We start from the raw sequence: 14,845 nt of genomic DNA, 5'->3' as shown, positions 1-14,845 counted from the left end.
AAATACTCCTGTTCTTTTTATAATTCAGTTAGCAAAAGGTAATGCTACGTTTGGAGAAACTCTGCTTTGTGAATCATTTGTCATAAGTTCAAAGTTATTCCTTTAGAAAATGAGCCTAAGACATCCCAGGTGCTGCCTTATTTGTCTAATAAATTACCATTTTGATGGTAGAACACATATACACTAAATGCCATTCAAGCAACAAATGCTGTGAGAATGCATCTTCTTTTGATACATGTGTGACTTCCACTGATGTCAAGCAGAGTTCTGAGTACAGACAGAGGGAATAATATAAAGTACCATTTACATCAGTGATGAAAATAAAAAATGTATTATATTTTAAAGTGAAAAAATAATATATGGGAAGGGGAGAGCTCTTGTTGAAAGAAACATGGCTTTCTGACAGCAGACATTCTAATCTGGCTTGTAGTATCTCCACTACTTCCCTGAGTCAGAAATGGATTCATCTTATTCTAAGTTGCTTTCAGTGTCCTGGCAATACTTCCTTTGAATGCTTCCTCTATATTCCTGACAAGGGTTCTAGAATAACCAAAGACATACTTTCTATAGCAGAACCGCTTGGAAATAGTGACCATAATACAATAGCATTCAACATCCCTGTGGGGGGAAGAACACCTTAACAGCCCAACACTGTGGCATTTAATTTCAAAAGAGGGAACTATACAAAAATGAGGGGGTTAGTTAAACAAAAGTTAAAAGGTACAGTGACTAAAGTGAAATCCCTGCAAGTTGCATGGGCCCTTTTTAAAAACACCATAATAGAGGCCCAACTTCAATGTATACCCCAAATTAAGAAACACAGTAAAAGAACTAAAAAAGAGCCACCGTGGCTTAACAACCATGTAAAAGAAGCAGTGAGAGATAAAAAGACTTCCTTTAAAAAGTGGAAGTCAAATCCTAGTGAGGCAAATAGAAAGGAGCACAAACACTGCCAGTTTAAGTGCAAGAGTGTAATAAGACAAGCCAAAGAGGAGTTTGAAGAACCGCTAGCCAAAAACTCCAAAGGTAATAACAAAATGTTTTTAAGTACATCAGAAGTAGGAAGCCTGCTAAACAACCAGTGGGGCCCCTTAATGATCAAAATAGAAAAGGAGTGCTTAAAGACGATAAAGTAATTGCGGAGAAACTAAATGGATTCTTTGCTTCAGTCTTCACGGCTGAGGATGTTAGGGAGATTTCCAAACCTGAGCCGGCTTTTGTAGGTGACAAATCTGAGGAACTGTCACAGATTGAAGTGTCACTAGAGGAGGTTTTGGAATTAATTGATAAACTCAACATTAACAAGTCACCGGGACCAGATGGCATTCAGCTAAGAGTTCTGAAAGAACTCAAATGTGAAGTTATGGAACTATTAACTAAGGTTTGTAACCTGTCCTTTAAATCGGCTTCGGTACCCAATGACTGGAAGTTAGCTAATGTAACGCCAATATTTAAAAAGGGCTTTAGAGGTGATCCCGGTAATTACAGACCAGTAAGTCTAACGTCGGTACCGGGCAAATTAGTCGAAACAATAGTTAAGAATAAAATTGTCAGACACGTAGAAAAACAAACTGTTGAGCAATAGTCAACATGGTTTCTGTAAAGGGAAATCGTGTTTTACTAATTTATTAGAGTTCTTTGAAGGGGTCCACAAACATGTGGACAAGGGGGATCCAGTGGACATAGTATACTTAGATTTCCAGAAAGCCTTTGACAAGGTCCCACACCAAAGGCTCTTACGTAAATTAAGCTGTCATGGGATAAAAGGGAAGGTCCTTTCATGGATTGAGAACTGGCTAAAAGACAGGGAACAAAGGGTAGGAATTAATGTTAAATTCTCAGAATGGAGAGGGGTAATTAGTGCTGTTCCCCAGGGGTCAGTCCTAGGACCAATCCTATTCAATTTATTCATAAATGATCTGGAGAAAGGGGTAAATAGTGAGGTGGCAAAGTTTGCAGATGATACTAAACTACTCAAGATACTTAAGACCAAAGCAGATTGTGAAGAACTTCAAAAAGATCTCACAAAACTAAGTGATTGGGCAACAAAATGGCAAATGAAATTTAATGTGGATAAATGTAAAGTCATGCACATTGGAAAAAATAACCCCAACTATATATACAATATGATGGGGGTTAGTTTAGCTACAACGAGTCAGGAAAAAGATCTTGGCGTTATCGTGGATAGTTCTCTGAAGATGTCCACGCAGTGCGCAGAGGCGGTCAAAAAAGCAAACAGGATGTTAGGAATCATTAAAAGGAGATAGAGAATAAGACAGAGAATATCTTATTGCCCTTATATATATAAGGGCAATAAGATATATATATATAAATCCATGGTACACCCACATCTCGAATACTGTGTACAGATGTGGTCTCCTCACCTCAAAAAAGATATTCTAGCACTAGAAAAGGTTCAGAAAAGGGCAACTAAAATGATTAGGGATTTGGAGAGGGTCCCATACGAGGAAAGATTAAAGAGGCTAGGCCTCTTCAGCTTGGAAAAGAGCAGACTAAGGGGGGATATGATAGAGGTATATAAAATCATGAGTGACGTAGAGAAAGTGGATAAAGAAAAGTTATTTACTTATTCCCATAATACAAGAACTAGGGATCACCAAATGAAATTAATAGGTAGCAGGTTTAAAACAAATAAAAGGAAGTTCTTCTTCACGCAGTGCACAGTCAACTTGTGGAACTCCTTCCCTGAGGAGGTTGTGAAGGCTGGGACTATAACAATGTTTAAAAGGGAACTGGATACATTCATGATGGCTAAGTCCATAAATGGCTATTAGCCAGGAAGGGTAAAGACTGGTGTCCCTAGCCTCTGCTCATCAGAGGATGGAGATGGATGGCAGGAGAGAGATCACTTGATCATTGCCAGTTAGCTTCACTCCCTCTGGGACACCTGGCATTGGCCACTGTCGGTAGACAGATACTGGGCTAGATGGACCTTTTGTCTGACCCGGTACGGCCGTTCTTATGTTCTTCAAAGAATCCATCTCAGATTTTATCTTCAGCCCAGTGCTCGTTGAGTTAGAACTTTGGGAGTTTAGTTCAGTGCTGTATGAATATGTATACAGGGCAGACATGCTCACTAACACTCATAACTTAACTACCTCACTAGTGAGTTTCAGTATCTTCATTAAGAATATCTTCAGTTATCTATGATATAACATACACCTCCTATGTCTCTAATTCAGAGCTCTGGGCTGTAAATAGGAAGGCTAATGTGCTGGAAGGCAGAACTGCAGAGTTTAAGGTGGTAATTTACCACTCCCTCCTTCCCTCTCTCTGATGAAATTGTGACTCATCCTGAATTCCAGAAATCAGATTACTTTGGAAACCTTCCATAATTTACAGGAAAACTCTACACTCAGTATTTTTTGGCAAAAGAGAAGCCTTTTGTTACTATAAAAAGTATTTAGAGAGGCATTTAGAATGTTTGTGATTTTTGCATAAGCTGTAACAATCTTAAGCAACATTTCTGAAAAATTAGTGTTAATTACTGTTATGAGCAACATTGGGGAAGTGTGTGAGGTGATTCTTAATTGATTCTGGAGGTGTATAACTAACTACAATAGCAACAGCATGACAATACCAGAGAGCCTCTCATTTTTGCTTTCCATGCCCAAACCATAGGAGGCAGAGCCCTCTTGGGGATTATACAGGAGACAATATTTACCTGCATTAGAATTGAGCTCTTCGTTCTCTGATTCTGTTCCATTTTGGCTTCCACTTCCATGGAGGCTGTTCATTGCCATAAGCTTCATCTTCTGTAACTTCATCGCCTCAGCCATGGCAGCTGCTGTTAGACCTAGCAAATGTAAATAAATAACTAAATAAATAAAAATGGAGCATTCCTTTCTACAATATGAATAAAATACATTAATGCAGTTCACATCTCTTTGCCAATTACTATTCTGTTATTTTGAACATCACCCTGAAACTGACTTACTGACATCAACCTCATGAAGAAACTTGCACAAATACAGACAGATATCATCTTCCTTTCCAAATGCAAACGGATGGACATCATACCAAATGGACTAAAGGTAAAAAATCCACTGCTATCTACATACTACACAGACCACAGTGAGAGATTATGCCATACTCTATCAAAGAAACTGAGGAACCACCTGATCAGTATCCTATACAGCAAACAGGAAAACATCAGAAAAGAGCTCTCCAACCTGGAGACTCTCATTAATAACCAAACTTCCATACAAGCGGACTTCACTAAAATAAGACAGGAGATCTACATTACTCACTTCACCTCTCTACAAAGGAAAAAGGACTGTAAGCTATCTAAACTCCTACCTGCCTCATGGGGCCACAACCGTGGTACCCCCAACCCACCCAGCAATATCGTCAATTTATCCAACTACACACTCAGCCCAGAAGAAAAGTCTTTCCTATCTGGGGGACTCTCTTTCTGCCCTGCCACCCCCACCAACATGATACAGTTCTGCGGCAATCTGGAAGCCTACTTTCGCCGTCTCCGACTCAAAGAATACTTTCAGGACAACACTGAACAGCACACTGATACACAGGTACCCTCCCACCAACAGCACAAGAAGAAGAACTCCACATGGACTCCTCCTGAAGGTCGAAATGACAGTCTGGACCTCTACATTGAATGCTTCCGCTGACATGCACAGGCAGAAATTGTGGAAAAACAACATAGCTTGCCTCATAACCTAAGTCGTGCAGAATGCAATGCCATCCACAGCCTCAGAAACCACCCAGACATTATCATCAAAGAGGCTGATAAAGGAGGTGCTGTTGTCATCATGAACAGGTCTGACTACCAAAAGGAGGCTGCCAGACAACTCTCCAACACCAAATTCTACAGGCCACTTCCGAGGAATACACTAAGAAACTGCAACATCTACTCAGGACACTCCCTACACTAACACCGGAACAAATCAACATACCCTTCGAGCCCCGACCAGGGTCATTCTATCTACTACCCAAGATCCACAAACCCAGAAATCCTGGATGCCCCATCATCTCGGGCATTGGCACTGTCACTGAAGGACTGTCTGGATATGTGGACTCTCTACTCAGACCCTATGCCACCAGCACTCCCAGCTATCTCCGTGACACCACTGATTTCCTGAGGAAACTACAATACATTGGTGACCTTCCAGAAAACACCATCCTAGCCACCATGGATGTAGAGGCTCTCTACACGAACATCCCACACACAGATGGAATACAAGCTGTCAGGAACAGTATTCCTGATGATGCCACAGCACAACTGGCTGCTGAGCTCTGTGCCTTTATCCTCACACACAACTATTTAAAATTTGATGACAATATATATCTCCAGATCAGTGGCACTGCTATGGGCACCCGCATGGCCCCACAATATGCCAATATTTTTATGGCCGACCTGGAACAATGCTTCCTCAGCTCTCGTCCACTCACGCCCCTTCTCTACCTATGCTACATTGATGACATCTTCATCATCTGGACCTATGGGAAGGAGACTCTGGAAAAATTCCACCACGATTTCAACAGCTTCCACCCCACCATCAACCTCAGCCTGGACCAATCTACACGGGAGGTCTACTTCCTAGAAACCACGTTGCAAATAAGTGATGGTCACATTAACACCACCCTATACCGAAAACCTACCGACCGCTATGCCTACCTTCATGCCTCTAGCTTCCATCCCGGACACATCACACGATCCATTGTCTACAGCCAAGCACTGAGGTACAACCGCATCTGCTCTAACCCCTCAGACAGAGACCAACACCTACAAAATCTCCACCAAGCATTCTCAAAACTACAATACCCGCACGAGGAAATAAGGAAACAGATCAACAGAGCCAGACGTGTACCCAGAAGCCTCCTACTGCAAGACAAACCAAGAAAGAAACCAACAGGACTCCACTGGCCATCACATACAGTCCCCAGCTAAAACCTCTCCAACGCATCATCAGGGATCTACAACTCATCCTGGACAATGATCCCACACTTTCACAGGCCTTGGGTGGCAGGCCAATCCTCACTCACAGGCAACCTGCCAACCTGAAACATATTCTCACCAGCAACTGCACACCGCACCATAGGAACTCTAGCTCAGGAACCAATCCATGCAACAAACCTCGATGCCAACTCTGCCCACATATCTACACCAGCGACACCATCACAGGACCTAACCAGATCAGCCACACCATCACCAGTTCATTCACCTGCACGTCCACCAATGTAATATATGCCATCATATGCCAGCAATGCCCCTCTGCTATGTACATCGGCCAAACTGGACAGTCGCTACGGAAAAGGATAAACGGACACAAATCAGATATAGGAATGGCAATATACAAAAACCTGTAGGAGAACACTTCAACCTCCCTGGCCACACTATAGCAGACCTTAAGGTGGCCATCCTGCAGCAAAAAAACTTCAGGACCAGACTTCAAAGAGAAACTGCTGAGCTTCAGTTCATCTGCAAACTTGACACCATCAGTTCAGGATTAAACAAAGACTGTGAATGGCTTGCCAATTACAAAACCAGTTTCTCCTCCCTTGGTTTTCACACATCAACTGCTAGAACAGGGCCTCATCCTCCCTGATTGAACTACCTCATTATCTCTAGCTTGCCTGCATATATATACCTGCCCCTGGAAATTTCCACTACATGCATCTGATGAAGTGGGTATTCACCCACGAAAGCTCATGCTCCAAAACGTCTGTTAGTCTATAAAGTGCCACAGGATTCTTTGCTGACTTACTTGGGATATTCTTGGATTTGATTTGATTTTTAAATATTATTTCCTGTTGCTTTGATCACAATCCGCTAATAGAACTGCAAGAAATTCCTGAATATATATAGGTCCTTAATTTCAAAAGCAGGTGGCCAATTAATACCACTACACACACACACACATAAAAAAATAAAGGCACGAAGAACACAGTTTTGGTATTTTTCCAGTCAGCAATGTCCCACTGGAAACGAAACAATGCCATTAAGAGTTCAGGTAACTATAAACTTGACCTCCATGCAGCCCAGGAAAAATGTTACAGTGTTTATCAGCTAAATCAATGGCTCTCAAACTTTTTTACTGGTGACTCCTTTCACATAGCAAACCTCTGAGTGCAACCCCCATTATAAATTTAAAACACTTGTTTACATATTTAACACCATTATAAATGCTGGCGGCAAAGCGGAGTTTGGGGTGGAGGTTGACAACTCACGACCATCCGTGTAATAACCTTGCGACCCCAACTCCCAGTTTGAGAACCCCTGAGCTAAATAGACCCTAAAATATACAGCATAAATCAGGTAGGAATGGGAGATTTTCAAATGGCTCAGAAGCCACTTTCTCTGCCATATAATCTGAAAGAAAGGGAAATGAGGGGAGGGAGCTGGGAGTAGGTCCTGGGCATTGGTTATCATCACTGGTACTGTTTGTAGAGAAGAATGAACCTTAGAAGTTTTGGCATTTTGGCTTAGCTCAGCATTCAGAAAGTCAGATGCTCTTTCAAACCATGTCAAAATTACCCGAAATCCTAATGTCTGCAAAGTTGAGCTGGAAATATTTTACCTGAAGCAGTTTCTCCCCCTAGCAGGAATATGAAGAAAGAGAAAACTAACAATCCAAAGAACTCTACAAATATCATTTATAGTTCTTGTAGTTTGTTCAGAGGTTTTTTAGAATCTAGGCTAAATGGACTTTTCTAGCTCCCTCTCAATAGAATATTGGAAACTTGTCCTGTGTCATTTGCTGTGACTCTACACAGTCCCACTGTACTTCAGTGGCAGTGGGCTGGGATGCTTTATATCAGACATTATTCACAAGTTGTTACAGTTCCACAAAATCACTGAATTACTTTACACACACGCACAAAAAAGCGGGGGGGCGGGGGTGAAAATGTTGCAGTGCTGTAGTTAGTTAGAAAATTACAAACTTTAGGAAGAGGTTTTATTTTCAAACTTTCATAAGAATGAAAAGTCTGCAGGGTGTAAGGACATTTTTCAAAAACATCATAATAGAGGCTCAAATTAAATCTATATCCCAAATTTAAAACAAATAGTAAGAGGACCAAAAGAAAAAAAATAGTAAGAGGCCCAAAAAATGCCAATGTTGTTTAGCTGTGGCTGATTTAAATAAGGTATGGGTTCAGAAAGAAGCCAGTTATCTAAGCAAACTCACAGACCACTCCCCTCCATAGTTAGTTGTTTCTCTCCTTGCCTAAGAGCCTTCCAGTGTTCCCAGGTATGGACTGAATTTACTCACTTCTCTATTCCAAAATCTACTGAACATCACCCGTACTAGCTAGGCATCTGTTTCCTAATCCTATCACTTACATGTGAAAACACCAACAGTATTTTAATAGCGAGCTCTTTTAATACAAATAAGAATATTTATATATAATTCATTTCAGAAAACAGCATCAGAAACTTTATTTCAATATTTGAATACAATTCCCAACCCAATACACATTAGACCACTACTCAAGCTATAGCATGCAATCTCACTTTAAATGCAAAACAGTTAAATACACTTTTTTTGGTTATACTTTTGCAAATGCTGATTGTTAATCACTCAAATAAGAGTTAGAGGGTCATAATACTACCACTTTTGTTGCTACAGATCCTCACACCATTATTACTAGTACAATCCCCAAACCACTCCCAACAAACACTGGAGAAATTCAATGTCATTACTTTCAGGCATTTTTCAGCTCCCTAACTAGGCATTTATGCCATGAGGATAAAAGCCAAAAACAACAATATGGCAGAAATCTATGTTGTGACATCTGCCACATAAGTGTCACTCTAAGCAAGGAGGTTGGGCATCTGGGAGTTTCAGCTTTCAAATTGTAAAGGAGAAAAAACAATTAGCCCTAATGCAAAAATATTGTGCCTTAAAAAGCTTGGGTAGCCTGGCTAACAGTTAAAGAGTTGAAGCAAGCACATTCCAGGCCATTTTGAAGTTTAAGAGTATCACTGAGGTCCTTAGGCTCCCACTCTATATCATTTATTATCTGCACTGCAGTAGTGCCTAGGAGCTTCAGTCATGGACCAGGACACCATTATGCTAGGTGCTGTACAAACAATGTATTTAGTTCTGTAGCATTCCTGAGTTAAAAAGTCGGGAACAATACACAAGGCATAGGCAGCACAAATTGCTGGTTCCAAGCAAGTGACATAGATTGAAATGATGGAAAACCTAGTGTACAACAAATAACCCATTTGCACAGGCTTCAACTAGGAACATTGCAGACCTGATCTATGAACCGATGTTCCCATTTAATGTGGTTCCAGCTAACTATTCAGAAAATTCATAGCTGCAGCTGATTCAACTCTCACTAGCCGTGGCAAAAAGGGCTCTTTTCCATCTGACTTGCCCACCATTCAGGGTGACTTTAGGAGGCATTTTCCTTGCTATTGGTTGCCTTGTTAGAGGAAGAGGAACTCTATTTCGTACAGCCAGATCTGAGTGCCTCACTTTAAAATAAATACATATATGGAAAACATCCCAGATTATACATCTGCCCCTCTGATTTACAACTCAGAAGACAAGGCTCACTAGAAAGCCATAGTCTGGCAATTTCCGTCTCAGAGACAGCAGCTGCCACAAAATAAGATAAGTACAGACACTCCTGGGAACTTAGAAAATGATCCGCAATATCACTAATGCAGAGCATCCAAACCAGTTTTGTTTTCTGAGTCAGCTCTAAAAATATGAATCTTGATTACAATTGGATAACTGGAAATGTCAGGGTATATGCTCATATAAATACACCGATGTTGACTCATTGACAAAATGGCAAATCATCATTAATTTCCATTTCATGATTTATTTTTGTCAGGACACTGTATAATCTCCGTTTGACAGTGTATATGACCTCTATTATATCATGCAGTCATACATTCTTGAACTAAACCTTCAAATACACAATGATCTGTACTGTACATACTATCAGCCTGCAATGAAATGAGATTTTGAAATGATTTTCTTAGTCTGAATTAAAATACAACATAGCAAGGTTTATTTCGTGGCCCTGGATGGATTACATATACAATCATATTAAAGCCGGATTTTCTATGGCTCTTGCCTGAGTGTGAGGATGGTACAAGGCATATCCTTCTGCTTGTGCATCCTGCATAAAGTCTGGGACTATTCCATTCCCTCTTCCAGGGAGTGCAGAGGCTGCTCTCTCTGGGTAACCAGAGAGCATATATCAACTAAACTGGGAGGGAGAGACTATGGCTGCAATGCCACACCCCATCCCTAGCCTTTCTGCACTGGCCTACATAAGGCTTTTTGAGGGACAATACAACATACACACTCCGTCCCTTTGGACACCAGGGAACTACAGGAGAGTTTGTATCAGGCCTGTGACTAAATACTATAATTTAGACTTTATGAAATACCGTTAATAGAATAATACCTAGTTCTTAGATAGTGTTTTAACCTGTACATTTCAAAGTGCTTTACAAAGGAGGTAAGTATCACTGTCCCCATTTTGCAGATGGGGAAACTAAGGCACAGACTTGCCCAATGTCACTCAATAGGCCGGTGGCAGAGCTGGAAAAAACACAAAAGAAGATATACTGAACCAAAGTTCAGTAACACCCTTGCAATGCCACTGACATAGATGAGTTAGCTCAAGTGCAAATGAAGGCAGCTTTGCCTCCACATATATAATTCTTATCCAGTCAATGAAAACTAGATTCAGACAGTTAACAGGAGAGAGGACTAAGTCAGTTCTACAGAGAGAGTTCCAAGGTGATAGAATGTATCTAAATAATCCTGTGCTCTAAGTAAAGCTATTTTTCACTTTTCTGATTAGTTATATTGTGCCCACTTCTTCATATTAGTCTGAAAGCTTTTCTGTCAAAACTGTGAACAAGGAAATTAACCAAAGGGGGGCTATGAGTAATCAAATCTTAAGGTTTGCAATTAATTAAATGAAATGGTGAGTCAGTGCACTGCAGTGTGGTCTTATATTAAAACAAAACATTTAATTAAATTAACAGTCAACACATTGCAATTAATAATATTCAAAAGAAAAAAATGAAAGGCAGTTTAGCCCTGCCATACTATTTCAGTCTAACAGTCAAGCACTGTATATCAGCTTGTTTGTTATTTGTGTTCAAAGCTGCTATGGGTCAAGTGTGATGTGCTAAAACAGAAATAATGAAACATCTGGTGGTATGAAATGTTAATATGAGATACCATATTGCAAACAGTAAAAACAGTTCTGAAACATCTTATAAAGGAAGCTTTTGAAGATTGGGGGTGATGGGCTTGACTCAGTTTTTTCCATAAGTAATAAAACAATGCTTACACAGAGCTTTCATTTTAGCTTACACAGAGCTACTCATTTTCAAAGTGCTCTATAAATTAATTCATTTTCACATTAAATAATATAAAATGGAGGCCTCCATGTTGTTAAAACATACAACCCCTACTTAATGATCACAGATGATAAAAAAGCTGCTACTGTTTAGCATGAGGCTTAAACAAAACCCCAGATAAGAACATTAGAGCACATTGGATCAGAGTCCAAATCCAAGTCCCTGTATTGCAGCTTTTGCCTATCTCTGTTAATTGAATAAACTAGGAACAAATATAAATTACATTTTAGGCACGAGAGTATATGCTTCTCCTAGGAACTTCTATTCTCAAGGGTGACAAAAATATCCTAGCTACCATTTCAGACAGGCCACAGGAAAGAAAAAAATATCTACAACAGCAAAATAACTTGTGAGAATGTAAAAGTGGAAGTTAGTGAACAATTGTTCATGTGGGTAGGGGGGCTTCTTGTTATGCAAACAATACATTTTGCACAATCTCAGCGACAACCTTCATTTACTAACACAATCAGTACTAAGGACAGAATCCGATCTTTAGGATAAAGCAATAGGGAAACACAACCATTAACTCAGTTCATTGTGGACATGCAAGTCAATAGCAACAGGAATCAATTAAAGAGAATCTGGGATGATTTGGTGCCTCTCAGCATGTATCACTAAGAGGTAACAACAAGAAAACGCAAAGTGACAACTAAGCGTAGTAACTGAGGGGAGAAAACAGATGAGTTAGAGAGCAAATCACAGAAACAAAACATGCTTGCTTGATTTTACGTAAGTGAAAAATAGGAAAGGAATCCAGTGAATAAGAGTATATATCAAATTCCAAATTTTAGCAAAGGAGAAAAATATGGAATCAGCTACAGATAAACGGATCTAATTCCACTCTTGTTATACCAGCAAACCCAAGGAAGCATCTCTCGATTGATGCTAGTAACAGGAGAGCAGAATTAGCCCCATTAATTGTTTTCCTTTTATAAATGTCAGTAGAATTATTCCACATTTACACCCATGCAAACGAGAATAGAATTTGGTCCCAAATCTTTTTGAGTAAATCTACAAATTTAATTCACTGGTGTATTGTCTCTTCATTACTAATCTCTTCGTAATAACATTTCTATTTTTTTCAAATATTAAATTTCATATATAACTTTAAAAATATAACATTTTCAATACAAAATGGAAATACCAGTGCCAAATTCTGGCTGGAAATTTCCATACAAACATCAGAAAACCTGCATGCAGTGGCAGCAGTCCTTGGCAGAAGTTGGCTGTTCCATATTATGCCTCTGCCAGAACGCCACAGACCCATACATCAGACTTATGAAGCTGACTTTGAACAGTGGTGGAATGTGTCCACAAGTATATTTTTTATTTCACAGGGATATTGTGGAGCTCAGCTCAGTGTCTATAAAGTACACTGAGGCCATAGGACACATAAAACTTGTAATAAAATAAAGCTTTCACTTGTAGAACTCAAAGTCCTTCAGAAATGTGGTTAAGACTTGCCAAGGTCACAAAGCATGTCAGCAGCAGAGCTGGCAATGGAAACCATGTTTCTTCCCTCCCAGACTTATGATCTAGTCACTGGTCAATGCTGTCTTCTAAAAGCCTCCATAAAAGAAAGATAAGTCATATTTACATTAGTATTAACATAAAAGCTAGTACACTAATAAAGGCGCCTGGACTAACAATCCTCCCTATGCAACGCTTGTCATCCAAATCATTCCTTGTCTAAGGATAGAATCAGTTAGTACTTGAGGATGGCGCAAGTAGAACATGGATGAATATCAAATAGAAATTTGCTCAACAACAAAAATGAGTTAAAATACATCACTGTTGTTCCATTGAACCCAAGACCTACAAGCATGCTCAGTGCAGATAGAATCTCTATGGAATCTGTCTGCTAAAATCAAAAAGTCTCTACTGAGTATGTCTGAACTGCAACTTATTCTAATGCTCAGAATTTGGACAAGCTTTCATGGAGATTGTGATAAATGGAAGGGGGGGAAGGGTAGCTCCCTTTTATGGACACCCATCCAGGCGGTTAGCTATACAATCCCTGTTAGCGGTTCTCTACGTTTTTTTTTTTTTATCTGTAAGGGGTTAAAAAGTCCATTTATAAAAGGAAGGGAGTGTGCACCTGACCAAAAGAGCCAATGGGAAGGCTAGAACTTTTTAAAATTGGGAAAAAAACTTTCCCTCTGTTTGTCTGTGTTGTTCTCCCGGAGAGCGGGACAGGACTGGAACTACGCTGTAAAAGCTTGTGCCAGGTATGAAAATCATCAGATCATATCTGGAACTACTCATTTGAAAACCCAGATACGTAAGTAGATCAGGAAATGTTTAGGAAGACGTGATTAGGTTTATCTTTTATTTCTTTATGGCTTGTGGACTCTTCTGTGCTAACTGCAAGTGCTTTTGTTTTGCTTGTAACCTTTAAGCTGGACCTTAAGAGAGCTATCCTGATGCTAAATTTTTGTAATTGTTTTTTTTTAACCTGGCAAAAAGCCTGCATTCAAGATGTATTTTCTTTCTTTTTGTTTTTAATAATTTTTTTTTTAAGAACAGGATTGTTCTTAAAAACCTAAGAGGTTTGTGCATACCTGATTTAATTAGCTTGTGGCAACAGCTGATTTCCTTTGTTTTCTTTCTCAGCTCTTCCACGAAGCGAGAGGGTGAAAGGGCTTGAGGAAGGAAGGAATTCCCAAGTGTGCTTTCCTTAGTTTTAAATGGGGTTTTTTGCACTTGGGTGGTGGCAGCATATACCCATCCAAGGTGAGAGAAAATCTGTCATCTTGGGAGTTTAATACAAGCCTGGAGTAACTAGTATTCATTTTTAGAATCCTTGTGGGCCCCCACCTTCTGCACTCAAAGTGCCAGAGTTGGGAATCAGCCTTGACGAGGATAGAAAAAGGCACATCCTTGACACAAAGGCCATCTCCCTGCCAATTCAATTCTCTGCTCCAAAGTATGTGAGCATAAGAGCTTTTCAAAGAAACGGTCACCAGAAGTTTTTAATATGGGCACAACAACATATTTCCTCCTAACCTCCTCCCTGGAAACAGTGGAACAATTCTGGTTGAGATTTTCCAAAGATACTCAGCATAGTGACAATTACTATGGAAAATTTCAGCACAAATGGTTAAAATTTGGCCCAGTTATGAGTAACTGAAAGCAGGTTCTTATAATGGAAAATGTCAGGCAACCTTCGTAATAAGTAGTTCTGCCATCCCCATTGATAATGTATTATCACTTTATTTAGAACTGAGTTATGCCACCTTCCATAAATTAGCCAGAATTTGGTTCCTTGTGTCTAAATGTGAAAATGCATGTGTTTTGTTTTTGTTTTTTAAGAAATAGGGAAAAATAATTCCAAATTTGGAAATAATTTCATCTGTTATTTTACAGGAATTGTATAAATTAAATAATAAAAACAAATGATAATAAAGTAAATTTTACCTCAGAGGGAGAAAAGAGCCCTAGGCATGTATATGTAATGAA

The 14,845-nt window shown here is 39.6% G+C and overlaps 1 protein-coding gene across 4 annotated transcripts in view; it reads right to left on the bottom strand.

Moving 5' to 3' along the window:
- Positions 1-14,845, bottom strand: part of DACH2 (dachshund family transcription factor 2) — a 544,577-nt gene that overhangs the window by 160,037 nt on the left and 369,695 nt on the right. For all 4 annotated transcript variants that reach the window (XM_050965050.1, XM_050965047.1, XM_050965049.1 and 1 more), the window contains one exon: positions 3,686-3,817. In XM_050965050.1, coding sequence (XP_050821007.1) covers positions 3,686-3,817 — 132 coding nt within the window. The remainder of the gene's footprint in view (positions 1-3,685; positions 3,818-14,845) is intronic.

This window comes from Gopherus flavomarginatus, chromosome 8, assembly GCF_025201925.1.
Source record: "Gopherus flavomarginatus isolate rGopFla2 chromosome 8, rGopFla2.mat.asm, whole genome shotgun sequence".
In the NCBI taxonomy this organism is placed as follows: domain Eukaryota; kingdom Metazoa; phylum Chordata; order Testudines; family Testudinidae; genus Gopherus; species Gopherus flavomarginatus.
Note: the sequence above shows the minus strand (reverse complement) of the source record. Positions and strands in the feature narration are given on the sequence as shown.